The 26,560-nt window shown below is 42.9% G+C and overlaps 1 protein-coding gene across 2 annotated transcripts in view; it reads right to left on the bottom strand.

Moving 5' to 3' along the window:
• Positions 1–26,560, bottom strand: part of LOC123993157 (beta-1,3-glucosyltransferase-like) — a 147,042-nt gene that overhangs the window by 40,759 nt on the left and 79,723 nt on the right. For both annotated transcript variants that reach the window (XM_046295003.1, XM_046295004.1), the window contains exons 4-8: positions 13,132–13,241; positions 8,453–8,529; positions 7,632–7,743; positions 4,916–5,052; positions 3,713–3,776 (exon numbers count right to left, since the gene is read on the bottom strand). In XM_046295003.1, the coding sequence (XP_046150959.1) occupies positions 3,713–3,776; positions 4,916–5,052; positions 7,632–7,743; positions 8,453–8,529; positions 13,132–13,241 (500 nt within the window). The remainder of the gene's footprint in view (positions 1–3,712; positions 3,777–4,915; positions 5,053–7,631; positions 7,744–8,452; positions 8,530–13,131; positions 13,242–26,560) is intronic.

Here is a 26,560-nt window from a genome sequence, read left to right as displayed (position 1 = left end):
TCCATAGTGTGTGTTATGTACACCCTACTTAAAAGCAGGAGTTTTTTTAAACCTTTATTTAACTAGGCAAGTCAGTTAAGAACAAATTCTTATTTTCAATGACGGCCTAAGAACAGTGGGTTAACTGCCTTGCTCAGGGGCAGAACGACAGATGTTTACCTTGTCAGCTCGGGGATTCGATTTTGCAACCGCCCGGTTGCTAATCCAACGCTCTGACCACTAGACTACCTGCCGCCCCCTATGTGCACAGGTAAGATCAGGGATATTGCCGTGTATTGAAACAGAACGGTATTGCGGTGAAATGGAAGAGGAGAGAATTTGTAACTACAGTGACCTCGAAGAGGTAGAGAATGAAATTCACTCAATACTTGATTAAAACAATAAGGCCGAGGGGGTGTGGTATGTGGCCAATATACCACAGCTAAGGGTTGTTCTTAGGCACGACGCAAAGCGGAGTGCTGGATACAGCCCTTAGCCGTTGTATATTGGTCATATACCACAAACCCCCAAGGTGCCTTATTGCTATTATTAACTGGTTACCAAGATAATTAGAGTAGTAAAAATACTGTTTTGTCATACCAGTGCTATACGGTCTGATATACAGTGCATTCGGAAAGTATTCAGACCCCTTTACCTTTTCCACATTTTGTTACGTTACAGCCTTATTATAAAATGGAGAGAATGTACATTTTTTCCTCATCAATCTACACTCTCAGACCATGAGAAACAAGATTCTCGGGGCTGATGAAACCAAGATTGAACTCTTTGGCCTGAATGTCAAGCGTCACGTCTGGAGAAAACCTGGCACAATCCCTATGGTGAAGCATAGTGGTGGCAGAATCCTTCATGAAAACCTATGGATCACGCTGTTTCAAGTTTGTCAGCATTCAGTGGTCATGGGCCAATTTGGAGCAAAACTGTTTGGCACTTAGTGGAAACCGAGCATCCGTGCAGAGCTTTTTAAAGTACCAGTCCATGCAAGCACTGATACAGGATACCACTGGCCAGCTACCTAGGACCTGGGATGGAGGTTTTAATGCAGTCAAGGAGGGAACATGAATGTGGTCAGATTGGTCCAGGTTTTATTACACTAACCGCAACACTTACGAGCCCAATAACACTGGAGTAGGAAAGGACTGTCTTGAGATGAAAGCTGCAAGTGAGAAGCGCTGGTTCGACGTGCCCAGTGAGTTCGTGTTTGCCTCTCTGTGATCCAGAAAAATGTAGGCTACGAAATTACACAGCTACTTCACCTCCACCTCCAGGGGACAACATACTACACTTCAATATCAAACCAAGATTTGCCAATCACTGCAGCTCACCATAATGACAAATAAAACCTGTAATCACAAAAAAAGAAGCTAGCCACCAAGCTAATGATTAGCTAGCATGCCATGTCTAACATTTCAAAACACTGTGACAGCAGTATTTACAACAAACGGCAAAAATTTGGCTACCAAAATGAAGTTCAATGCAGACATTTATACCAAGTCATTATCTGCTGTTAGCTACCTACTGTTTTGGTAGGCTAATCTTTCAAGTTAGCTAACGTTAGAAACGCTTGTGATGAAACTGTGATGTTGATCATTCTGCTTTTGAAATTAAATTAAGGACAATGACCCCAAGCAAATTTCCAAAGTTGTGGCAAAATGGCTTAAGGACAACTAAGTCAAGGTATTGGAGTGGCCATCACAAAGCCCTGACCTCAATCCTATAGAGAATATATGGGCAGAACTGAGAAAGCGTGTGCGAGCAAGGAGGCCTAGAAACCTGACTCAGTTATACCAGCTCTGTCAGGAGGAATGGGCCAAAATTCACCAAACTTATTGTGGGAAACTTGTGGAAAAACGTTTGACCCAAGTTAAACAATTTAAAGGCAATGCTACCAAATACTAACTGAGTGTATGTAAACTTCTGACCCACTGGGAATGTGATTAAATAAATAAAAGCTGAAATAAATAATTCATTCAACTATTATACTGACATTTCACATTCTTAAAATAAAGTGGTGATCCTAACTGACCTTTTTACTTGGATTAAATGTCAGTAATTGTGAAAAACTGAGTTTAAATGTATTTGGCTAAGGTCTCTGTAAACTTCCGACTTCAACTGTACATTTTTCCATCAGCAGACTATGATCAATAATGTCAAATACCTCACTGACGTCTAACCTATTAACTGACATGAACTATAAGCTTGATAAATAATGAATTCATGGATTGTTGATGGCTTAGTAAACATACATACCATGAATAATTGCTTAGTAGATATATGAATGAATTATTTATTCAGGTTAACTAATGCATTAACTAATGTTAATATATCCTTATTGTAAAGTGTTATCTTTCCCTGTCTTTCATATCTGAGGCTAAATCCATGAGTCAGAGAAATGTGACAGGCAATATGAGTCCAGACAGTTGGGAGAAAAACTCAGCTGAGACAGAGAGACAGGGATACAGTGAGTGCAATTCTATTTCTCCCCTGAATGATGGACTGAAGATGCTCTGAGATGGGGCTAAAAAACAGAACGGAAAGGCAAAGTCACAGGGACAGAGTGTCCTCAGAAAACAATGTGACAGCCACCGGGGGGCTTTATGAGGAGGAAGCTGCTTCTATTGGGCTATTGTCAGATGTAATGAGTTTTTGACACCTGGTTATATTAAATTATACTTCACTTGATTAGCATCTGCTTGGCTCTCCATTCAACAGCAGCAGGAAAAGGCAGGGGACAGCAGAGAAGGATAATACAAATTGAAGATCAACTAGGTTTCAATCCAATTTGCAACAGATTTTCATGACAATATTCTAGAATCCGCAAAAATAAAATATGCAAATTTTCCCACCAGTGGTGTGCTTCCATCAAATGGACTTGTTGCGGGCAAAAATCAGTGTGTGATGACGTAGTGCACCGAAAATGTACAATACTTTGATCGCTTAAGTTTTCATGTCCCGAAAAACAAATCTAAAGTTATATGAGTTTCCATCACATTTTCAACTCTAACTCTAGTTTTGTCACAAACTTTTGTGTTAAATAACAAATGTGCCCACTCTGGTCTTGGCACGTGTGCTCTAACCAACAGCTTGCAGATACAATGCCGGTAGGCTAGTTACATGATGAGATTATTATGGATAAGAGCAAGGATATTTTTAGTTGTCAAACGGCAGTCAAGCAATAATCATCATGTCACCGGAATAAGATCCTCAATATGTTTGGGAAAGGAGCATCAAGATCACTGTGCACTCACACCATACTCTGAACGTCATCATAATTTATTTAATCTGTAACCTAATAAACTGCATTCTTTCTCGAGTCATAGTGGGACTCCAATTCGTTTCCCCCAATATGATGGTTATATCAATATTTGCGCATTAAGACATTTCCACTGCCATTTCTCGCATAATTAATTTTACAGACACAAAAAGATCCCACCATGTCGAACAAAAAATGATCTGTTTGCATTTCTAAAATTGTACCCAGACTTCCTGTTTCCATCATTTTTTAAATATGGGTTTTATATGTGCATAAAAACTGTGGAGGGATTCGTGGTTAGTGACACAAATTGTGAAGCGATAAAAACATCTGCTTTACTCCATGCCGTCAAACTGTAGCCGATATTCCAATATTTTACATTTGATTGAATTACTCTTTATACACATTTCCATTAGAACCATCAGAACTCACAGTGATAAAGCGGTCAGATATAAATCTCACCTCATGCTTCAGATCGATAGTGAAGTCAGACTTGAGTGGTTCATCTCTCACTTTGCTTGCGAGCCTGCAAGATCAAATCCCTGTCTATTAGAATTTGCAGTTATAAATATTCTTATTTCCCTAGACCACTAAGAATTGAACAATGATTATTGGTAGACTGAAATAAACAGTATAAAAAAAGTCATTGTCCAGTAGAGCACATTATTGCTGAGATGTGGTCACTATTCAGGTTTCTAAAGACCAATAGGGAAAATAGATCTATGGGTGCATCCATCAGATCAAACTGATAGTTCTAACTAGATTTTAAAGCTATAAAGTTTTTTTTTTTCAACTTATACTGACCAAAAATATCAACGCAACATGCAACAATTTCAAAGATTTTACTGAGTTACAGTTCACATAAGGAAATCAGTTGAAATAAAAATCATTAGGCCCTAATCGATGGATTTCACATGACTGGGTAGGGGTGCAGCCCTGGGTGGGTCTGGGTGGACTTTATCCCAAAGGTGAAGAAGCCGGATGTTACACGTGGTCTGTGGTTGTGAGGCCTGTTGGACGCACTGCCAAATTCTCTAAAACAACGTTGGAATGAACATCCAATTATCAGGCAACAGCTCTGGTGGACATTGCTGCAGTCAGCATGCCAATTGCTCGCTCCCTCACCTCAAAACTTGACATCTGTGGCACTGTGTTGTGTGACAAACTGCACATTTTAGTGGCCTTTTATTGTCCCCACAAGGTGCACCTGTGTAATGACCATGCTGTTTAATCAGCTTCTTGATAAGCCACATCTGTCAGTTGGATGAATTATCTCGGCAAAGAAGAAATACTCGCTAAGAAGGATATAAACAAATTTGTGCACAACATTTTAGAGAAATACGCTTTTTGAGCATATGGAATATTTCTGGGATTTTTTTATTTCAGCTCATGAAACATGGAACCACCACTTTAAATTTTTGTTCAGTACACATTGTTTATAAACAGTGGACTGAAACAGCTTATATTTTGGGTTCTGATCAGATAAAACAGTTGAACTAATCTCACGAGGCATTCATAAGTTATATTTTCCAAGAAGAAATACAGAAGTTATTTAATTCATTTAGAAGTAAAAAAAAAAATGGATGTACAAATCACAGATTGCACCTTTAAAGGCAGATGGAGACAACAAGAGTTAAACAAGGTAGATATAGATTAGGACCTGACCTGTCAAGCAGGGGGATGCTAAGGGCCCAGGCAGCAGAGAAGTCTGGGTATTTAAAGATGGAGGGGTTCTCTGCAAAGGCGTAGTGGTGGATGATGGTCGACTCCTCATCATGAAGAGGTTTACCCAGGAACCACTCCTGAGGGATGGATGTGACATCATCAGCATCATGGTGACATTGCTGCTAATGCGCCACACATCTGGGCTGTATTCATTGAAGTGATAAACATTAGAAACATTGCAGAAAGACATTTTATAAAAAGAGCAAACATGATTCCCAATTAGACATTACAAGCAAATGTACTCATGTCTTTGTTAACAAACTACTGCTTGCATGCATACACTTATTTTATTCGTATAAATGGAAGCATATCTCTGAGGGGAGTCTACCAGTTATTAAAGTAGTAGCTGTTATTAAAGTACCCAAAACTATTCTGGGACTTTATTTGAGCATAGTAAAGATGGTCCCTGCGTTAATACTGAATCGAATTGAGTCTAAATTGGAGTCACACATACAGAGTGATTTATTAAAATGAGTCATAAGACAGCCTACATCCTTTCCGACAGCCTACATCCCTGATATAGCGCTGTGCGCAGAGCTCAGGGCTGTGTGTGGATGATGAGATAATAATGAATTCTATGTCCCACTTGGAATTGGAATCCCTTACAGGTTCCAGGCTGTCTCGGCTAGCAGATGGAAGGTTCACTTAATTATTATGCATTGTTTTTCAGAGTAAGAATAGCTTGAACCTCTGTTCTCTGTTAATAAGAACAAAACCATTTTTTGGTGAAGGTCTGGTGTACCACCGGGAGGTGTAATTAGTTTGATGTTGTTCATTGGACGGTATCGGGATGTACTAATCAGGATGGCCGTTGGATGATATTGGGCTTTGAGTTCTCTATCCCGTGCTTTGGTTTAAAGCCTGTTTCAACTGTACAGGCTTATCAAAAAACTAATCTTTCATCCATAAAAATAAGTAACAAAAACATAATTTTTTAACTCCCAAGACAACAAGAAATATATGTTTGACCGTAGGAAAGCCAAGTAAATTGGAAACATTGATAAAACCTATACAAATGATTGATGGTAACAAAATCCAGAAAGTTTAAGCATTCACATTTCTGTTGCTTCAAAAACAAATGAAGCAACACCTCTTTCAACTGTCATTATCTGGTTTTATCCTCAGAATCCACTTTTCTAAAACAAAATTAATATTAACTCAATAACACTATGGAGGACAAAACCTTCTATTGGCATCCTGTGCTTGTGGTTTAAAACAACTAGGTAATCAACCTGCAACACCTGGATCCTGAACCTCAGAGAGTGGCCCTGGAGACGAGCTAGAAGTAAAATTGTGTATTTCAAAATAAAAAATCTCTCTCTCTCTCTCTCTCTCTCTCTCTCTCTCTCTCTCTCTCTCTCTCTCTCTCTCTCTCTCTCTCTCTCTCTCTCTCTCTCTCTCTCTCTCTCTCTCTCTCTCTCTCTCTCTCTCTCTCTCTCTCTCTCTCTCTATATATATATATATATATATATATATGAATACTTATTTATTTAACCAGGCAAGTCAGTTAAGAACAAATTCTTATTTACAATGACGGCCTCGAAACAGTGGGTTAACTGCCTTGTTCAGGGGCAGAGCGACGGCGATTCGATCTAGCAACCTTTCGGTTACTGGCCCTATGCTCTAACCATTAAGCTACCTTCCGCCCCAAATGATGACACCTTAATAAACCCTGCATGCATCTGTGCTGCCGGTAAAGATAAAACGTTAACATTATTATTTTTGTTGGAGTGAGAGATTAAATTAGGCCTCTGGAGGATGGGAGGCTAAAACAGCTCATACTGTGTTTGACAGACAGCCTGCTTTACAGGCTGGTTGGACTGCAGGCCTAGACAGGCCAAGATAGGCAACGGCACAAGGTTCGGGGATGATGTCGGCTTCTATCTAACATTTCATAAAATTCCTCTTCATGACAGACAACTCTCCCAACAAATAATGAGTTTGGGTAGGCAGAGCTTAAAATGCAGGCAGGAATTGCATTTAGCTAGAGCAGAGATGGGCAACTCCGATCCTGGGATGCCAGAGTGGTGTCACACTTTTTCTCCATCCTTAGCAAACACAGCTTATTCAATTAATTGCATTCTAAACTGAAGTTGATTATTGGAGTCAAGTGTGTTAGCTGGGTTCCCCGAGGACTGGAGTTGCCCATCCCTGAGCTAGAGCAACAAGTGGATCCGGCAGCGACGTTATCGGTAACACGATTCCTATTTCCGACCACTCTATCCCAACTGATGCTGGAACTTCTGCAGATGTGTTAAGCTGGAGCATTGGTATATTTCCGGAAGCAACCTATCTGCCTAGAAACTAGGTTTATATGGGCCCAGATACAGGATCCAACCCGATGCTTAAGGTTGGAATTAAAAATTATGTCCAATCCTCACTTTAATTTTACCATAACCAGGGTTAGTATTTCAGAGTCGGTATTCTGCTGAAGAGGACCATACCCGGAATAGTTTATTTCCTTTTCGGAGTTAGCAAGAGAGTCCATCATTAATCCCAGACCCTAGTCACTGCTGTTGCCTAGGGTGTGGGTTTCCCCTGTCGTTGGCTAAGGAGAAGTGAAGTACTGTGAATACGGTAAGTAAAGACTGGTACAGAGCGGTCCCTCCGTGTAAAAAATATTATTATTACAATCCTAAGTCTGTGGGTCACTTACTTTTCTCCTGTCAAACTTCCTGAGGGCCTGGAGCAGTTTGGTCACCTTGACGTTAGTCTCCTCTTCCAGAAACACCAACCAGGATGAGTTCTTCCCAAACAACAAGGATAAACTGAGGAAGCAGAAATACTGTCAGGGTCACCAGACCTTTGCACAGCTTATTGAACCAGTGGATACATTCATGACATGACCTCTTGTTTTGACCTCATTGTAGGAAAAAGGCTAGCCTGGTTCCAGATTGGTATTACGCTCTTGCCTTCTCCATCATTGTTGTCATTGTTTGGCATGAGAATTCAATAAGTAGTTGGCAAGAGAGCAGAAACAGACTGACACCCAGGCTAGCAAAAGGCAGAACAGGGCATAAGTTGACGGGCGGCTATAGGTAACTATCATAGTATGGTAGCTAATCCTGTTATTGTGAAGGCCATTTTGCAAACATTTAAATGCTGAATGTGACTTGTCGATCAGAAATAGGCCTACCTCTCTCGTTGGTCTGCTCACGAGGCTGCACACAGTGCGCAGTTTGAATAGGCTACTGATATTGTTGTTCGGCATGCAAAATGACTCAATAACCATCAACATAATTACATTCTAAGTTCAACACTGAAGGAGAGGACGCAGTTGTCACAAAATATGAGCGGTATTTTCGGAAGGTAGGAAGTCATTTGAGGCCCAAAAAATGTTTAACCACCGATTCGTAAACTTTATCGGTGAATCATTACATCCATACTGTACTGTATGGATGGGAATTACAAGATGGAAGTCTTTGTGAATGTGGGCAATGGCTGCTCTTTTGAGAGCTGACAGGTCCAAGCACTTACTAAGGCAGCACAGGAAGGATGCTCCAGTCTCCCTCATTGTCTGTCAGACTGTGGAGGAGCAGGACCGGAGGGGGTGTCTGAAAAGAGAAAGAGTGTTTAAGTCAAGCCCAACAGTGGGACCTCTGGAAATCTTTACTTTACAGCAGTAACCTAAAGAAGTATTGACTTCAGAGCAGAGTAACTAAGGAAGTGTTTACAGTAGTAACCCAAGGAAGTATTTTCTTTACAGCAGATTAACTAAAATAGTATTTACTTTCAAACATTAACCTAAGAGGTAGTCTTTTCTTTACAGCAGTAATCTCGAGCAGAGTAACTAAGAAAGGAACTCGTCAATTTAGAGCAGAGTAACCAAAGAGTCTTTAGTTTACAGCAGGAGGAAAGACAACCTAAGGAACCTATGGAAGGGACAGTCCTCAAAGAATCTTTATTAGAAGAAATTGTGTTTGTTTAGTTGGAGACAGCAGAGGCACAGAAACAAAGCCTAAGTACTAGAGCTGGGATGATAAACCGAACATTTGACACTGACCACAGCGATCACTTATCGCAGGCATTTTGCTGATGTTGTTCATTACAATAAGTAGCCTATACTAGAGAAATGTGAAGTTTGAAATTAAATGCTAATATGGGCGATTGTTAAATGGACAATTGACAGCTGGAACCATCAAACTACTGGTAGTAGTTTAAAGGGTCATCCTTTTATCGCAATTTCAGGCAATTTATCACAATATGGATTTTTGTTTATATCGCCCAGCTCTACTAAGTACCTATAGAATCGTTATTTTAAAACAAACAAACTGTGTGTAGCCTAAAGGTACTCAGGTGTGCAAAAGATTGCCACAAAGTATTGAAGTATTTGACTGCCCTAGCCACTTTCGTGAAAACACGAAACTTGGGTTTCCATCAAACCTTCTCTGATTCCGAGTTGAAGGGCATGTGATGTATTCAGTAGTGGCCTGAGGTAGTCTCACACAGAGAGGAAAACAAGGGTTCATGACTGCATCCACTCCACTCAGCAGACTGGAAACCAAGGGGGACCATGCTGCTCACAGACACACAGAGACACACAGACACACAGCCTCTCTCCAGATTACTCAGGCTACTCAACAGCAATGCCCCACAAATACCTAGCATCACACCATCATAGTACTGGACTGTAAATCCCTAATCCTAGTCTGTGTCCAGTATGTTAACCACATTAGTCAGCCGGGGGTTTGCTAGCAGCTCAGTCAAGCCCCATATACACACTAACAACATAATGGCATATTCACCAGTCTAAACTTGACTTTCACCTCAGGTAGTAAGAAACAAGTCAGTTCAAACACCCGGCAGGCTGCAGGGACAAAAACCCATCGCTTTACACCACTTCAGAGAGACACAGCCATCACAGACACACATTATGCTAAGCCCTACTCATGGAGTAGACTGGGTGGGGTGTGTGTGGAAAGGGTGGGGGGGCTTGGTCCCTGCAACAGCCAGAGCCTCCACACTCGTACGTACATGCTCGCACGCACGCACGCACGCACCCACACACACGCACATACAAACCCTGCGAGCTCCTGCAGGTGACTGTCTTACACACAGCCACTTTTTATAGAAAATATGCAGCTGAATCAGTCTGAGTATACCAAACATTCAGAACACCTTCCTAATACTGAGTTGTGTGTACCCCCCCCCCCCTCAGAACAGCCAGCCTCAATTGGTCGGGGGGTAACGGACTCAACAAGGTGTCTAAAGCATTCCACAGGGATGCTGGCCTATGTTGACGCCAATGATTCCCACAGTTGTGTCAGTTTGGCTGGATGTCCTTTGGGTGGTGGAACATTCTTTATACACACAGGAGTGTGAAGGTGAATGGAAAGGCTCTGGAGCAACGAACCGCCCTTGCTGTCTCTGCCTGGCTGGTTCCCCTCTTTCCACTGGGATTCTCTGCCTCTAACCCTATTACAGGGGCTGAGTCACTGGCTTATTAGGGCTCTTTCATACCGTCCCTAGGAGGGGTGCGTCACTTGAGTGGGTTGAGTCACTGATGTGATCTTCCTGTCTGGGTTGGCGCCCCCCCTTGAGTTGTGCCATGGTGGAGATCTTTGAAGGCTATACTCGGCCTTGTCTCAGGATGGTAAGTTGGTGGTTGAAGATATCCCTCAAGTGGTGTGGGGGCTGTGCTTTGGAAAAGTGGGTGGGGTTATATCCTTCCTGTTTGGCCCTGTTTGGGGGTGTCCTCGGATGGGGCCACAGTGTCTCCTGACCCCTCCTGTCTCAGCCTCCAGTATTTATGCTGCAGTAGTTTATGTGTCAGGGGGCTAGGGTCAGTTTGTTATATCTGGAGTACTTCTCCTGTCCTATTCGGTGTCCTGTGTGAATTTAAGTATGCTCTCTCTAATTCTCTCTTTTTTTCTCTCTCTCGGAGGACCTGAGCCCTAGGACCATGCCTCAGGACTACCTGACATGATGACTCCTTGCTGTCCCCAGTCCACCTGGCCGTGCTGCTGCTCCAGTTTCAACTGTTCTGCCTGTGATTATTATTATTTGACCATGCTGGTCATTTATGAACATTTGAACATCTTGGCCATGTTCTGTTATACTCTCCACCCGGCACTGCAAGAAGAGGACTGGCCACCCCACATAGCCTGGTTCCTCTCTAGGTTTCTTCCTAGGTTTTGGCCTTTCTAGGGAGTTTTTCCTAGCCACCGTGCTTCTACACCTGCATTGCTTGCTGTTTTAGGCTGGGTTTCTGTACAGCACTTTGAGATATCAGCTGATGTACGAAGGACTATATAAATAAATTTGATTTGATTTGAAACTGTTGAGCATGAAAAATCAGCAGCGCTGCAGTTCTTGACACAAACTGCTGTGCCTTGCACTTACCACCATACATCGATATTTTTGTTGTTGCCAATTCACCCTCTGAATGGCACAAATACTGTACACAACCCATGTGTTTTTTTGTATCAAGGCTTAAAAATCATTATTTAACCTGTCTCCTTCCATTCATCTACACTGATTGAAGTGTATTTAACAAGAGACATCAATAAGGGATCCTAGCTTTCACCTGGATTCACCTGGTCAGTCTATGTCATGGAAAGAGCAGGTGTTTTTATTTTTTTATTTTACCTTTATTTAACCAGGCAAGTCAGTTAAGAAGATATTCTTATTTTCAATGACGGCCTGGGAACAGTGGGTTAACTGCCTGTTCAGGGGCAGAACGACAGATTTGTACCTTGTCAGCTCGGGGGTTTGAACTCACAACCTTCCGGTTACTAGTCCAACGCTCTAACCACTAGGCTACGCTGCCGTTCTTAATGTTTTGTATACTAAGTGTATAACCCCTATAGGGAGGCCTGCCAGATCTATTGGAGTGATTGGTTCGAAACGATCATTAAGAACACGTGATTGGTTCGAAACATTAAGAACACCTGCTCTTTCCATGACAGACTGACCAGGTGAAAGCTACTTTATTTCATTGCACTACTGGACAATACACTATGCTACCAGTACCTCGTTTTCTCTACTTCTCAGATGGGGATACAAACTGAGACAATGATCGTTTCCTTCACATAAAAAGCAATGCTGACACCATGTGGCAAAAAGCATGGGCTGCACTGGTGCCTCTTTCATTGATTATGTTTGTTGTGAAAAGACATATCCTTTATTTCATTGGTTGTCTAAGGTATTCTGTACAGAACTTATCAACTCCACTCCTTAATTAGGTTTTATAACACGGTGTTAAAGGAACAATCTGCAGTTCAAAAAACAACAAAGCAGGCACCCCGCCACTGTTTTGGTAAGGGATGGGGCTGGAGAAATGTAACCACTCTCAATGGCTTTATTTAAAAGTCTAGCTTTCTCGCTCACAAGCCTGCACTGGTATTTGATCTTGCATCCTCTGTCTCACAAACACACTTGACCACCATTTTGAAACACTTTGGCTGGAAGCTTCACCAAAAAGCAATTCAATGGTGGTATACCAATGGTGGTATTTCAACTTGACACGGTTACACTAAACTGGTGGTTTTCCACACAAATTATTCCAAAAGAGTAACGGCTATATGGTCCACAGGGAGCAAAGAAGGTAAATAACAGCTATTTGTGGCCATGAACCATATTGCTTAGAGAAGATGGTTGAAGTTAAGGGATGCTGTTGTTTCTCTAAAAACGTGTGTGTGTGTGTGTGTGTGTGTGTGTGTGTGTGTGTGTGTGTGTGTGTGTGTGTGTGTGTGTGTGTGTGTGTGTGTGTGTGTGTGTGTGTGTGTGTGTGTGTGTGTGTGTGTGTGTGTGTGTGTGTGTGTGTGTGTGTGTGTGTGAGTGTGAGTGAGTGAGTGTGTGAGTGAGTGTGAGTGAGTGAGTGTGAGTGAGTGAGTGAGTGAGTGAGTGGTGAGTGGTGAGTGAGTGAGTGAGTGTGTGAGTGAGTGAGTGAGTGAGTGAGTGAGTGAGTGAGTGAGTGAGTGAGTGAGTGAGTGAGAATTACTGCCATTGTGGGTACCGGAAAGCCACAAATGTCCCCACAATGATAGTAAAACAAGGAATAGTCCCTCATGGGGACATGTCCCAGGTTAGGGTTACAATTAGGGTAGGAGTTAAGGTTAGGGTTCAGGGAAAATAGGATTTTGAATGTAAATACAGGATAGTAAAACGTATGGTGTGTGTGCGACTCTAAGAGGCATTGGTGGCGCTGGTGGTACCTGTGTGAGGCTCTGAGTCTGTTGTAACAGGTCTGCTCTCTGTCTCTCTGCCCGACTCACGTGGAATGAGTTACTCTGGCTCTGGATCACAAACACTATCTCTCGCAGGTCTGCAACACACAAACAGCAAAGGAACAGATCAGAGACACGCACACACCAGGTTTAAAAAGAAGAAATACGCACACATTAGGTCAGAAAAACAGCACAGGATGTGAATTTGTGCCAAACCAACATAACAAATTCCCATTCTAAAGATATTCTAGGGATAATTAACAGCTCTCTTAAATTCCAACACAACACATTCGCTTTCTAAATATATTCTAGGGATAATTAACAGCTCTCTTAAACTCCCACACAACACATTCCCTTTCTAAAGATATTCTAGGGATAATTAACAGCTCTCTTAAATTCCCACACAACACATTCCCTTTCCAAAGATATTCTAGGGTGTATTAACAGCTCTCTTAAATTCCCACACAACATATTCCCTTTCTAAAGATATTCTAGGGATAATTAACAGCTCTCTTAAATTCCAACACAACATATTCCCTTTCTAAAGATATTCTAGGGATAATTAACAGCTCTCTTAAATTCCAACACAACATATTCCCTTTCTAAAGATATTCTAGGGATAATTAACAGCTCTCTTAAATTCCAACACAACATATTCCCTTTCTAAATATATTCTAGGGATAATTAACAGCTCTCTTAAATTCCAACACAACATATTCCCTTTCTAAAGATATTCTAGGGATAATTAACAGCTCTCTTAAATTCCAACACAACACATTCCCTTTCTAAAGATATTCTAGGGATAATTAACAGCTCTCTTAAATTCCCACACAACACATTCCCTGTCTAAAGATATTCTAGGGGTAATTAACATCTCTCTTAAATTCCAACACAGCACATTCCCTTTCTAAAGATATTCTAGGGATAATTAACAGCTCTCTTAAATTCCAACACAGCACATTCCCTTTCTAAAGATATTCTAGGGATAATTAACAACTCTCTTAAATTCCCACACAACACATTCCCTTTCTAAAGATATTCTAGGGATAATTAACAGCTCTCTTAAATTCCAACACCAACACTACCTTACTCTGACCTCCATTGTAGACCATCACCATCCCCTTAATAAGAATTTGATTTGGCCTGAGTGACTGGTCTCACACACACACACACACACACACACACACACACACACACACACACACACACACACACACACACACACACACACACACACACACACACACACACACACACACACACACACACACACACACACACACACACACACACACGACAGTAAATGATGATCAGTCAGATGGGGACTAACTAATGTAGTGACAGAACCCAACAGATAGCTGAATCAGCCTAAAGCCCTGATGTCCACTGTGTGTGGCAAGGGCAGAGAAACAAGATGGGCAGCCTAGTAAATATTGTTGAGTTTCTCCAGTGTGTAACGAGCCTGAGCTTAACAGGGAGCCTGCTGATAGTTTGCTGTAGCAGCTCGACAATGTCTCTTATCAGCCTTGATCGCTCTTCAGGGAAGTGGGCCGCCTCAGCGTGTGAAACGTTTACACATCATTATTGTCACTTTCTGTAGGGCTCATATTACAGGCACCACTAATGCAGTCGGCCTTAATGCGGAATCCATTTACAGAATAGTAATGATGGAATGGGGGCCTTGCCAGGGTGACGAATCACATCGGTGGCCATTGGAACGACTGTAAGCTACATAAGCTCTCGGTCTCTCTCGCTTGCCAACGGAATAACATCCTGGCTGAAGGATTAATGGAGTGAAGAATGTGTGCAATTTTGGTCCCATCACACAGTTCAATGGAATTATACCCAACGACCCGCATCAAATCCCCAAAACGGTCTTTGGCGATTTTACAGCCCTTTGCTCTGAGGATTGTGAAAATATACACTGAACAAAAATATAAACGCAACATGTTAAGTGTTGGGTGCATGTTTCATGAGCCGAAATGAAATATACCTGAAAATGTTCCAAATTTGTTTACATCCCTGTTAGTGAGCATGTCTCCTTTTCCAAGATAACTCATCCACGTGACAAGTATGACATATCAAGAAACTGACTAAACAGCATGATTATTACACAGACACACCTTGTCCTGGGGACAGTAAAAGGCCACTCTAAAATGTGCGATTTTGTCACACAAACATAATGCCACAAGTATTGAGGGAGTGTGCAATTGGCATTCTGACTGCAGGAATGTCCACCTGAGCGGTTGCCAGTGCATTTAATGTTAATTTATCTACCATAAGCCGCCTCATTTAAGAGATTTGGCAGTACGTCCAAACCCGGCCTCACAACCGCAGACCACGTGTATAGCGTTGTGTGGGCGAGCAGTTTGCTGATGTCAAACCACTCGTTGTTATGGTGTGGACAGGCATAAGCTACGGACAACAAACACAATTGCATTTTAACGATGGCAATTTCAATGCACAGAGATACTGTGATAAGATACTGAGGCCCATTGTTGTGCCATTCATCCACTGCCATCACCTCATGTTTCAGCATGATAATGCACGGCCCCATGTCCCAGTTCTACCATGGACTGCATACTCACCAGACATGTCACCCATTGAGCATGTTTGGGATGCTTTGGATTGACGTGTACAACAGCATGTTCCAGTTCCCACCAAATCTAGCAACTTCACACAGCCATTGAAGAGGACTGGGACAACATTCCACAGGCTGCAATCAACAGCCTAATCAAATCTACGCAAAGAAGTTGTGTCGCGCTGCATGAGGCAAAATGGTGGTCACACCAGACACTAACTGGTTTTCTGGTCCACACTTTTTGAAAGGCATCCATGACCAACCGATGCATATCTGTATTCCCAGTCATGTGAAATCCATATATTAGGACCTAATAAATGTATTTCAATTGACAGATTTCCTTATATGAACTGCAACTCAGTCAAATCTTTGAAATGGTTGCATGTTGCGTTTAAATTTTTGTTCAGTATAGTTGTCTCACACGTTGGGACAGTAGGCCACATCCAGCTGTACTGACTGACTGACTGACTGCCTGAATGGATGGATGGAGCCGAGGATTTTAAACGAGCAGCCTTCCTTGAGATTGTCAGATCCTCTCCCACTTTCATTGTCCCTACCAGGATTTGAACCAGCAACCTTCTGGATATTGGTCTCCCTTTCTAACCTCTTGAACAGGTCTCTAAATCTATGGAACCTAGGCTACATGGTATAGGCCTAGCCTATAAACACAGAATATGTCTACGGGGCCACCCCAGTAGGGAAACAAGCCACATCCAGGTGTAGAAACTAGAGAGGAGCAAATTGGCCAGGCTTGCAGCCAAGCCTCTCAGGCAGCACTCCTTGTAATGACTTCTGCTGTAACCTTCTGGGGCCCTGTCAGGTTTCTAAATTAACATCTCTCCTTGGCACTGGTGCTCCCAACTTTAAAAAGTTAGGAGCACTTCAAATAACTTGTTTTCAATTGACGGAGATAGAGCCTATATTGAGCCTATATGAATTCTAGCTACTTCTGAAGCACATGTGGTGCCCAAGAAACTAAGATGTAACACTGTAAACACATGTGGTGCCCTAGAAACTAAGATGTAACACTGTAAGCACATGTGGTGCCCTAGAAACTAAGATGTAACACTGTAAGCACATCCGTTTAATATCAAAGCTAAAACGTTGATACGAATACCTGTCACTGAAATTACAAAGTCATTTGTGGAATATTAGGTTTCTACATTGTGTAAAATCACACTTTTCCTACTGAGATGCATCACATTGAAAATGGTACACAGTCTCTTTAAAAACATCAGGTTTGTGATGACCACATGCAAGATAACTACCATTCATTCATTGCTATGATCATTGATCTCCTGAAGAAGCTATCCCTTTTCCTTTCTTTCTGTGTCCCCAAATGGTTGGGTTATACTGGTAAAGTAACCAGGTTATTAGCCAGCTAGCCAATGAAGTAATGTCTAAACAAAGTGTACACAGATGGTTAACAACGTTGATGCACGAGTAGTTTTAGAATGGCCCATGACATGGTTGATGGATGTAAAATGTGGTCCCGGTGATCCGCTGCATAGGAAGAAAAAAGTATTGTGCTGGTAATATGGGTCAGATCATTTGAGCTAGTTGGGCTAGATGCAAGTCATTTTCGCTGTAGTAATGGTGCTATCATGACACGTACGAGTCTGGACTCTCTTGTTTCACTAGGGCACTCAGGAAACAACGGTACAGTGTAGCTTCATTATTACAATTATTAACTGGGAGCTTTTTTTCATAGTCGCACAGTGCTCCCAAAATAAAACTCCTGGTCACACATCACAATATTTTGTTGCATATCCGACCAAATTGTCTACACTTTAGAGACCTTGGCCTCGTACATGCTCTCGCATTAGGGCTCAAACAAACCATTTTGAAGTCCTGGACATTTTAATTAGCAGCTGAAGTATTTGCACACAATGTAGTCAAAGGTATTGCGTGTCGTAAATTATGATTACCGGCGGGGAGGTTTGTGTTTCTGCAAAGCTTTTTTAACAAACTTTAACACAGGGATTTAAAAACAAAAACAAACAAGTCACAGCAGCTAGTGTCAGGTCTGTAATCTTCCTCTGGCGAGTAGTGGTGGTAGAGCAACACGGGGAATAGAGAGAGAGAGAGGGGTAGAGGGGGAGGAGAAAGAGATGATGCAAGCACACTGGATGGCACTTGAACCCATTCCCACACAGGGCCTGAAAAAACTGCACTGGGGTCAAGGGTGTATTATGTGTTAATAACATTTAGACTACGTTACCCAGAAGGATATGCGGGGGGGAGGCAGGTGGTTGAAGAATGCCTTGCATGACTAAACAAGGAGTTTTCTAGCTGAAGTATATGCTCATTAAAAGTAGTTAAACCTATGCTCCGGTTTGTCATTATACAAGGAACAAACATAACAAAGGGTAAACACTGGATCGGTGTCATATCTTTTTAATGTTGTGTGTGTTGCTCTGGGTGTGCATCCTCTTTCTCCACCATGGTTACCCACACCCCATCACAGATCCCCAATAGATCAAAAGGCTTTTGTTTATCGTTTCTCCTATACACACACACACCACCCTCTGAAAGATCAGGTTAGAGCCAAAATACGTCTCTTGTACCTCTAGATCCCCTCTAAACGCCCTTCTGCTCAGTCCGCTTAGTTAGAGTTTGATGTCTGTTATACTCTGCGCCCGTGTACTGTATTCTAAAACCCTAGGTGCAGTTCCACGATGGCTTAGTGTCCTGATACTACACCAAACAGCAATATTACACCAGCTGCCTGCGACTAGTGCGATCATCAGATAAGCTGTGTGCCAATCTCTCATTGTGTAGATAAATACACCCCCCCCCATGTCAAAGCAGAGGAGAAACCGGGGGTAAAAAAATCAACTAATTAAGAGTGAATTCACCGGCCCTGGTGCCACATGGGTTTCGATGAATCATCAAACAATAGAGAGGAAGGCTCTGTCCCATATGGCATCCTATTCAAATCATTTTATTGATTTATTGGTCACATATACATGGCTAGCAGATGTTAATACGAGTGTAGCGATATTACCATGCAGTAATATCTAACGAGTAATCTAACAATTCCCCAGCAACTACCTTATACACACAAGTGTGAAGGAATGAATAAGAATATGTACATGACGCTTAGCTCGAATCAGTGTATACATCAATGTTGTTCGACGCTAATCGGATCATATCCCAGTCCACGTGATCGAAGCAATCTTGAAGCGTGGAATCAGATTGGTCGGACCAGCATTGAACAGATCTTAGCATGGGTGTTTCCTGTTTTAGTTTCTGTCTATAGGCTGGGAGCAACAAAATGGAATCGTGGTCAGATTTGCCGAAAGGAGGGCGAGGGTGGGCTTTGTATGCGTCGATTAACAATGATGAGTAACAATGATCCAGGATTTTGCCAGCCCGGGTCGCGCATTCGATATGCTGATAAAATTTAGGGGGCCTTGTTTTCAGATTAGCCTTGTTAAAATCCCCAGCTACAATAAATGCAGGCTCGGGATACGTGGTTTCCAGTTTACATAGAGTCCATTGAAGTTCTTTCAGGGCCGTTGAGGTGCCTGCTTGGGGTGGGGGTGATATACACGACTGTGAATATAATCGAAGAGAATTCTCTTCGTAGATAATGTGGTCGGCATTTGAATGTAAGGAATTCTAGGTCAGGCGAACAAAAGGACTTGAGTTCCTGTATGTTGTTATAATCACACCACGACTCGTTAATCATAAGGCATTCACCCCCACCCTTATTCTTACCAGAGAGATGTTTGTTTCTGTCGGCGCGATACGTGAAGATACCAGGAGGCTGTACCGACTCTGATAACGTATCCCGAGTGAGCCATGTTTCCGTGAAGCAGAGAATGTTGCAATCTCTGATATCTCTCTGGAAGGCAACCTTTGGATTTCGTCTACCTTGTTGTCAAGAGACTGGACATTGGCAAGTAGTATACTCGGGAGCGGTGGGCGATGTGCACGTCGATGGAGCCTGACCAGAACGCTGCCCCGTCAGCCCCTTCTGCGGGACCGTTGTTTTGGGTCACCTGCTGGGATCCGATCCATTGTCCTGGGTGGTGGACCAAACAGAGGTTCCACTTCGGGAAAGTCGTATTCCTGGTAATGTTGGTAAGTTGACGTTGCTCTTATATCCAATAGTTCCTCCTGGCTGTATGTAATAAGACTTAAGATTTCCTGGGTTAACAGTGTAAGAAATAATAGATTAAAAAAACGAAATAGTGCATAGTTTCCTAAGAACGCGAAGCGAGGCGGCCATCTCTGTCGGCGCCGGATGTGTGGAGGATGTGTCCCTACATGGAGCACTACATAGAGCACTATTTAGGGGATAGGGTGCCTTGTGGTGCACACATGAAGAGAGGAAAATGATGAATCCTGGTACAGTGCCCCCTTCTAACCTAATCTCCATCATGCCTTGTCCCCCCGTCCTCTCAATTTAGCCCTTTAGCCCCGAATGCCTCTCCACGTTCCTCTTTTAATATCCCGACAGCCACAGCAGGCAGTCCCAGGGGAAGTGAGGGTTCGATAAATCTATCTAATTATGTCAGAGTTGATTTAAGATGGTGGCTCCCATGCCAAAGACACTTCAAAACACAAAGAGATGCCTCTCAATGACAAACGGAAGTGGATTTCCCCGCTTTGCTCTGCGATGGCTAGCGGCTGAGAAGGGTGTGGAGCAATGCTTAAGAGGAAAGAAGGTGGCTAAGGAGATAGTGGAGTCCCTTGGCACTGGTTGTGAGGTCGCACGGACATACATTCACACGGACAGAGACACCACAGACACACAAATGCACGCAAGCAAAAACGCACACACAGTCGTCAACCTCACACCATATTCAGATTATTTATTTTGCCAGGTCGTTGTCTGGTCACCGAGCTGGCGAGCATACGAGTCTGTTTGTTGATCTCCTCTTCCTCTCCCTCTCGCTACAAGAGGTGGGGGCAGTCCATAGATAAATATATATATATATTGCCTGGAAGGAGACAGAAAGCTCTGCCCCTCTCCATTCCTTTCCTTTTTCTGATAACATGGAGCCAGCCTTCCTGTAATATCACCCTCTCTGATAAATGGCAAAAACACAATCACCCTCTCTGGTCAGTGAAGGCAGTGGAGTGTGTTAGAGTTGATGCTTGATGCGCTCTGGGTGTGAGTGAGAGAAAGAGAGATAGAAAAGCAAAGCCAAGTGTGTTTATGGTGATGATCAGTAGACTGTGCACAAGAGCAGATCATGACTGCACTGTAAAGTAAGTCTGTGTGTGTGTGTGTGTGTGTGTGTGTGTGTGTGTGTGTGTGTGTGTGTGTGTGTGTGTGTGTGTGTGTGTGTGTGTGTGTGTGTGTGTGTGTGTGTGTGTGTGTGTGTGTGTGTGTGTGTGTGTGTGTGTGTGTGTGTGTGTGTGTGTGTGTGTGTGTGTGTGTGTGTGTGTGTGTGTGTGTGTGTGTGTTCATGCGTGGGCACACATACATGCTAAAATGTAGCATACAAATTGTGTTTGTGCATGTGGTTGCCTGGCCCTGCAGTGCTGTCACCTTGTTGACACAAATCCATACTGACAGATGGATTTGTGTCAACTGAGCAGGAAGGAACAGGATGGCAGGGGGTGAAGTGATAGGAAACAGAGGAGCATGAGGGTAAAGAGAGGGAGGGGGTCACCCCATCAGTGCTGCAGGTGTGGTCATAACTACAGCTAACTGGCACTTAACCCTTCACACAGCTCAGGGCCCAACTTCACCCCCGCGCGAGGTTAAACACATAAGCATAGACAATACATAGAAAGGGAAAGATCGAGGCAGATCAATCGTGCAATTTCAATGAGACCAATTTCTTTGTCAAATGACATTCGGCTTCTGTTGAGAAGGACAGAGCTCCTCCGCCACCGTTAAGGCCATTAGTGTGTTGTGTGGAGAACAATAGATGTGTCATTGCAGATGTAAAGCTCTCTATTGTAGCCATCAGCGCAGACAGACACGGAGGATGTCAATAGCTGATTTCCATAAGCGGAGGGCCCCGCGTCCTCGCCGCCGCCTCTGATTGGGTCGGTGTAGGAAGATGCCGCATTCCGATGGCTTGCATCAGTTGGCATGTTGGAATTATCCCGCTCTGGAATTATCCATCTCTTGCCATAAAAACACACTCCATTTCTCTCTCTCTTGCTAGGGATCCAATTGGGAGCTCCTAAGAGATGGGGGCACACAGGAGAGCATTGAGCTGCTCAAGCGTGTCCGTTACGCCAGATAGCGCCACAATCTAATACCGATCCCCAGGCGCTAAGGGATATTCTATCCAAAAGTACAAATTCAATATGGCCAACTTTCAGGCCTGCTGAGGGTTCGATTCAGTCGGATGGAGAGAATTTATATTCCAATAGGGGCATTTCAGCAGGCCACTGGCCCATGTGTCATACAGAAAGTGCAAACGATTTCCACTCATACCGAGTTTTAATTGCCCAGCGCAGGGATCAATAGAAGCGTGGTGTGTTTAACTTTCAGTTTATGGCAGGAAAGGTCAGTGTCATAAATATCTCTCCGTGATTTGGAGAGGAGGGAAATAGGGAGCTGGGGGACAGAGAGAGAGATTGGGAGAGAGAAAGAGAATGAGTCAGTCTCCCCCTGACTCGTTATTGGGGGAGAGAGAAAAACACAATGTCCTTATTACGATTCTCAGAGAGTAATGGGCACAGAATGAGAGCCGGCCAGAATCAACTCCTGTAGTTCAGAGGGGCCTGTACGCCTACTTTAATCACACTCATTATAAATGCTGCAGTCCAGGTCTCCGTGGAAAACTCAGCAAATGAGTGTTGAAGGCAGCTTTAAACCCTCTACTTTGCATCAATAATTCAGGACCCAGAGGCTATTTAGTTTTAACAGATTCCAAATCCTCATTCCCATCATCTGCTTTTAAACCTCAACGCCTTATAAGAGCACTCTGGATCTAGTCAACATCATCGCCACTTAGTACCGAAACAGCATGTTTCTGCATAGTACGAGAGAGAGAGAGAGAACATAGAGGAAGTACAATGGGAGAGTGTTTCCCTAATAGACTAGTGTGGGATAATGTTTCTAATATTTTGTGTTTGGTGGGTGTGCTCGATACCTTGATGTAAGAAATAAAGCGCAGGTCAGATGAGTTCAGGGGGAAAAAACGGGAGACAAACCGAGTGGGAAGACAAGAGTGGCAAGAGGCAAGATCTTCTTTGTATGATTTTTCCTCGAGAGGCACACACACAGCCGAGCACTTTTGACAAGTACTCCCACAGTGGCCCTGATATAAAGTGTGTTGAAACATGTTAGACTATTTTAAGCTGCTACATATTTTAGAGGAGAGATTTTGGTGGTGTAGCCTACAATAAGGTTTCTGTCAGCAAATTGTGAGCGGGCCTCCTACGAGGGCATCACGGAGGAGAACTCTCATCATGGGCTGGCTCCCTGTCATACAGTAGCATGGATATGAGGCCGCTGGCTCGAAGAACAATAGATAGCACTGCCCAGGCTTAGCCTGGCCTAATTATCTTCAGGGCCATAACCACATTTACAATCGCTAAAGGAAATCCACACAGTAACAATTACAGTGCATTCGGAAAGTATTCAGACCCATTCATCTTTTCCACATTTTGTGAAGTTACAGCCTTATTCTAAAATGGATTAAATACATATTTTTCCTCATCAAACTACACACACACAATACCCCATTTAGAAATATTTGCAAATGTTTTTTTGTTTTTACAGTGCTCAGACCCTTTGCTGTAAGACTCGAAATTGAGCTCAGATGCATCCTGTTTCCATTGATCATCCTTGAGATGTTTATACAACTTCATTGGAGTAACCTGTGGTAAATTAAACTGATTGGACATGATTTGGAAAGGCACACACCTGTCTATATAAGGTCCCACAGTTGACAGTGCATGTCAGATCAAAAACCAAGCCATGAAGTCAAAGGAATTGCCCATAGAGCTCCGAGACAGGATTGTGTTGAGGCACAGATCTGGGACAGGGTACCAAAAAAAGTCTGCAGCATTGAAGGTCCCCAAGAATACAGTGGCCTCCATCATTCTTAAATGGAAGAAGTTTAGAACCACCAAGACTCTTACTAGAGCTTGCCACCCGGCCAAACTGAGCGGAGTGGAGAAAGGTCTTGGGTCAGGTAGGTGACCAAGAACCCAATGGTCACTCTGACAGAGCTCGAGTTCCTCTCTGGAGATGGGAGAACCTTCCAGAAGGACAACCATCTCTGCAGCACTCCACCAATCAGGCCTTATGGTAGAGTAGCCAGGCGGAAGCCAATCCTCAGTAAAAGGCACATCACAGCCCGCTTGGAGTCTGGAGTAAACCTGGACCCATCCCTACAGTGAAGCATTGTGGTGTTGGCATCATGCTATGGGGATGTTTTTCAGCGTTAGGGACTGAGAGACTAGTCAGGATCGAAGGAAAGATGAACGGAGCAAAGCACAGAGAAATTCTTGATGAAGTCCTGAGCGCTCTGGAGCAGGTTCTCAGACTGGGGCGAAGGACAACGACCCTAAGCACACAGACAAGACAACGCAGCAGTGTCTTCTGAATGTCCTTGAGTGGTCCGGCCAGAGCTCGGACTTGAACCCGATCTAACATATTTGGAGAGACCTGAAAATAGCTGTGCAGAAATGCTCCCCATCCAACCTGACAGAGCTTGAGAGGATCTGCAGAGAAGAATGGGAGAAACTCCACAAATACAGGTGTACCAAGCTCATAGCGCTCATAGCGTCATACCCAAGAAGACTCTAGGCTTTAATCGCTGCCAAAGGTGCTTCAACAAAGTACTGAGTAAAGGGGCTGAAAACTTATGTAAATGTGATATTTCAGTGTTTTTTTTATAAATGTACACCATTCTGGGTATTGCGTGTAGATTGATGAGGAAAAACAATGTAATCCATTTTAGAATAAGGCTGTAACGTAACAATATGTGGAAAACGTCAAGGGGTCTGAATACTTTATGAAAGCACTGTACGTGGAATAGGGTGCCATTTGGGACGCAACTTGTGTCACTGAGATTACAAGGGACAAATGATCACTGCCCCAGTTGATGCAGATATAACTTGCCTTCATGAATACAAAACTAACGGCCAAACATCCCAGAATGTGTATGGAACGTCTTAATGGAGTGTCCTTAACCCGCCAGGTATATGTTCTAACCTCGTGCTAGTAAATGGTAATCCCAGCCCAACTGGTTCACGGAAAAGCACCTTCCTGCATATTAGAAGTGATTTGTTCATTGTTCCTGTAGTATTGTGATGATTGTACATGCAGATCAGTGTGCATTTGATGGAGAGAGAGAGAGCATGAACCATGCTCCTTTGAACTTTTTTGTTTGACAGGACTGGCGAGCTCCCAGTTAACAACAAACTTTCCCACAACTTTAGAGAACATTCCTTTAAGAGTCTCATCAGGTCATTAACTATCATTTTCATAGGAATGTTCCTGTGATGTGCAAGTAATGTTTCCAAGAGACCATCTCCTTAATAACAATTGGAATTTACACAGAATGTGGTTACCATGTTCCCAGAATTTAAGACAATAATGTTAGACATGTTTCATGAGAATGTTGCAAGAAAATTAATGTATCCAGTTTTTTGTGGGTTAGGAGAATATCCCATCAACGTTCCACCAAACGTACACAGAACATGGTTGCCATGTTCTCAGATTAGATATTAATTTGTAAAAATGTGTATAATTTTATTTGAACTTTTAATTGTAATTTCTTGTCATGTCAACCTATTTCAATCCCACTTTTTAATTCATGGGGTTGTGGCGGTTGAATCAGAAGTAGTTGGGTAAATAAGATGTGAGATACAGTGCCTTGCGAAAGTATTCGGCCCCCTTGAACTTTGCGACCTTTTGCCACATTTCAGGCATCAAACATAAAGATATAAAACTGTATTTTTTTGTGAAGAATCGACAACAAGTGGGACACAATCATGAAGTGGAACGACATTTATTGCATATTTCAAACTTTTTTTAACAAATCAAAAACTGAAAAATTGGGCGTGCAAAATTATTCAGCCCCTTTACTTTCAGTGCAGCAAACTCTCTCCAGAAGTTCAGCGAGGATCTCTGAATGATCAAATGTTGACCAAAATGACTAATGATGATAAATACAATCCACCTGTGTGTAATCAAGTCTCCGTATAAATGCACCTGCACTGTGATAGTCTCAGAGGTCCGTTAAAAGCGCAGAGAGCATCATGAAGGATCAACAAGGAACACACCAGGCAGGTCCGAGATACTGTTGTAAAGAACTTTAAAGCCGGATTTGGATACAAAAAGATTTCCCAAGCTTTAAACATCCCAAGGAGCACTGTGCAAGCGATAATATTGAAATGGAAGGAGTATCAGACCACTGCAAATCTACCAAGACCTGGCCGTCCCTCTAAACTTTCAGCTCATACAAGGAGAAGATTGATCAGAGATGCAGCCAAGAGGCCCATGATCACTCTGGATGAACTGCAGAGATCTACAGCTGAGGTGGGAGACTCTGTCCATAGGACAACAATCAGTCGTATATTGCACAAATCTGGCCTTTATGGAAGAGTGGCAAGAAGAAAGCCATTTCTTAAAGATATCCATAAAAAGTGTCGTTTAAAGTTTGCCACAAGCCACCTGGGAGACACACCAAACATGTGGAAGAAGGTGCTCTGGTCAGATGAAACCAAAATTGAACTTTTTGGCAACAATGCAAAACGTTATGTTTGGCGTAAAAGCAACACAGCGCATCACCCTGAACACACCATCCCCACTGTCAAACATGGTGGTGGCAGCATCATGGTTTTGGCCTGCTTTTCTTCAGCAGGGACAGGGAAGATTGTTAAAATTGATGGGAAGATGGATGG

The sequence above is a fragment of the Oncorhynchus gorbuscha genome, linkage group LG13 (genome assembly GCF_021184085.1).
Source record: "Oncorhynchus gorbuscha isolate QuinsamMale2020 ecotype Even-year linkage group LG13, OgorEven_v1.0, whole genome shotgun sequence".
Classification (NCBI taxonomy): domain Eukaryota; kingdom Metazoa; phylum Chordata; class Actinopteri; order Salmoniformes; family Salmonidae; genus Oncorhynchus; species Oncorhynchus gorbuscha.
Note: the sequence above shows the minus strand (reverse complement) of the source record. Positions and strands in the feature narration are given on the sequence as shown.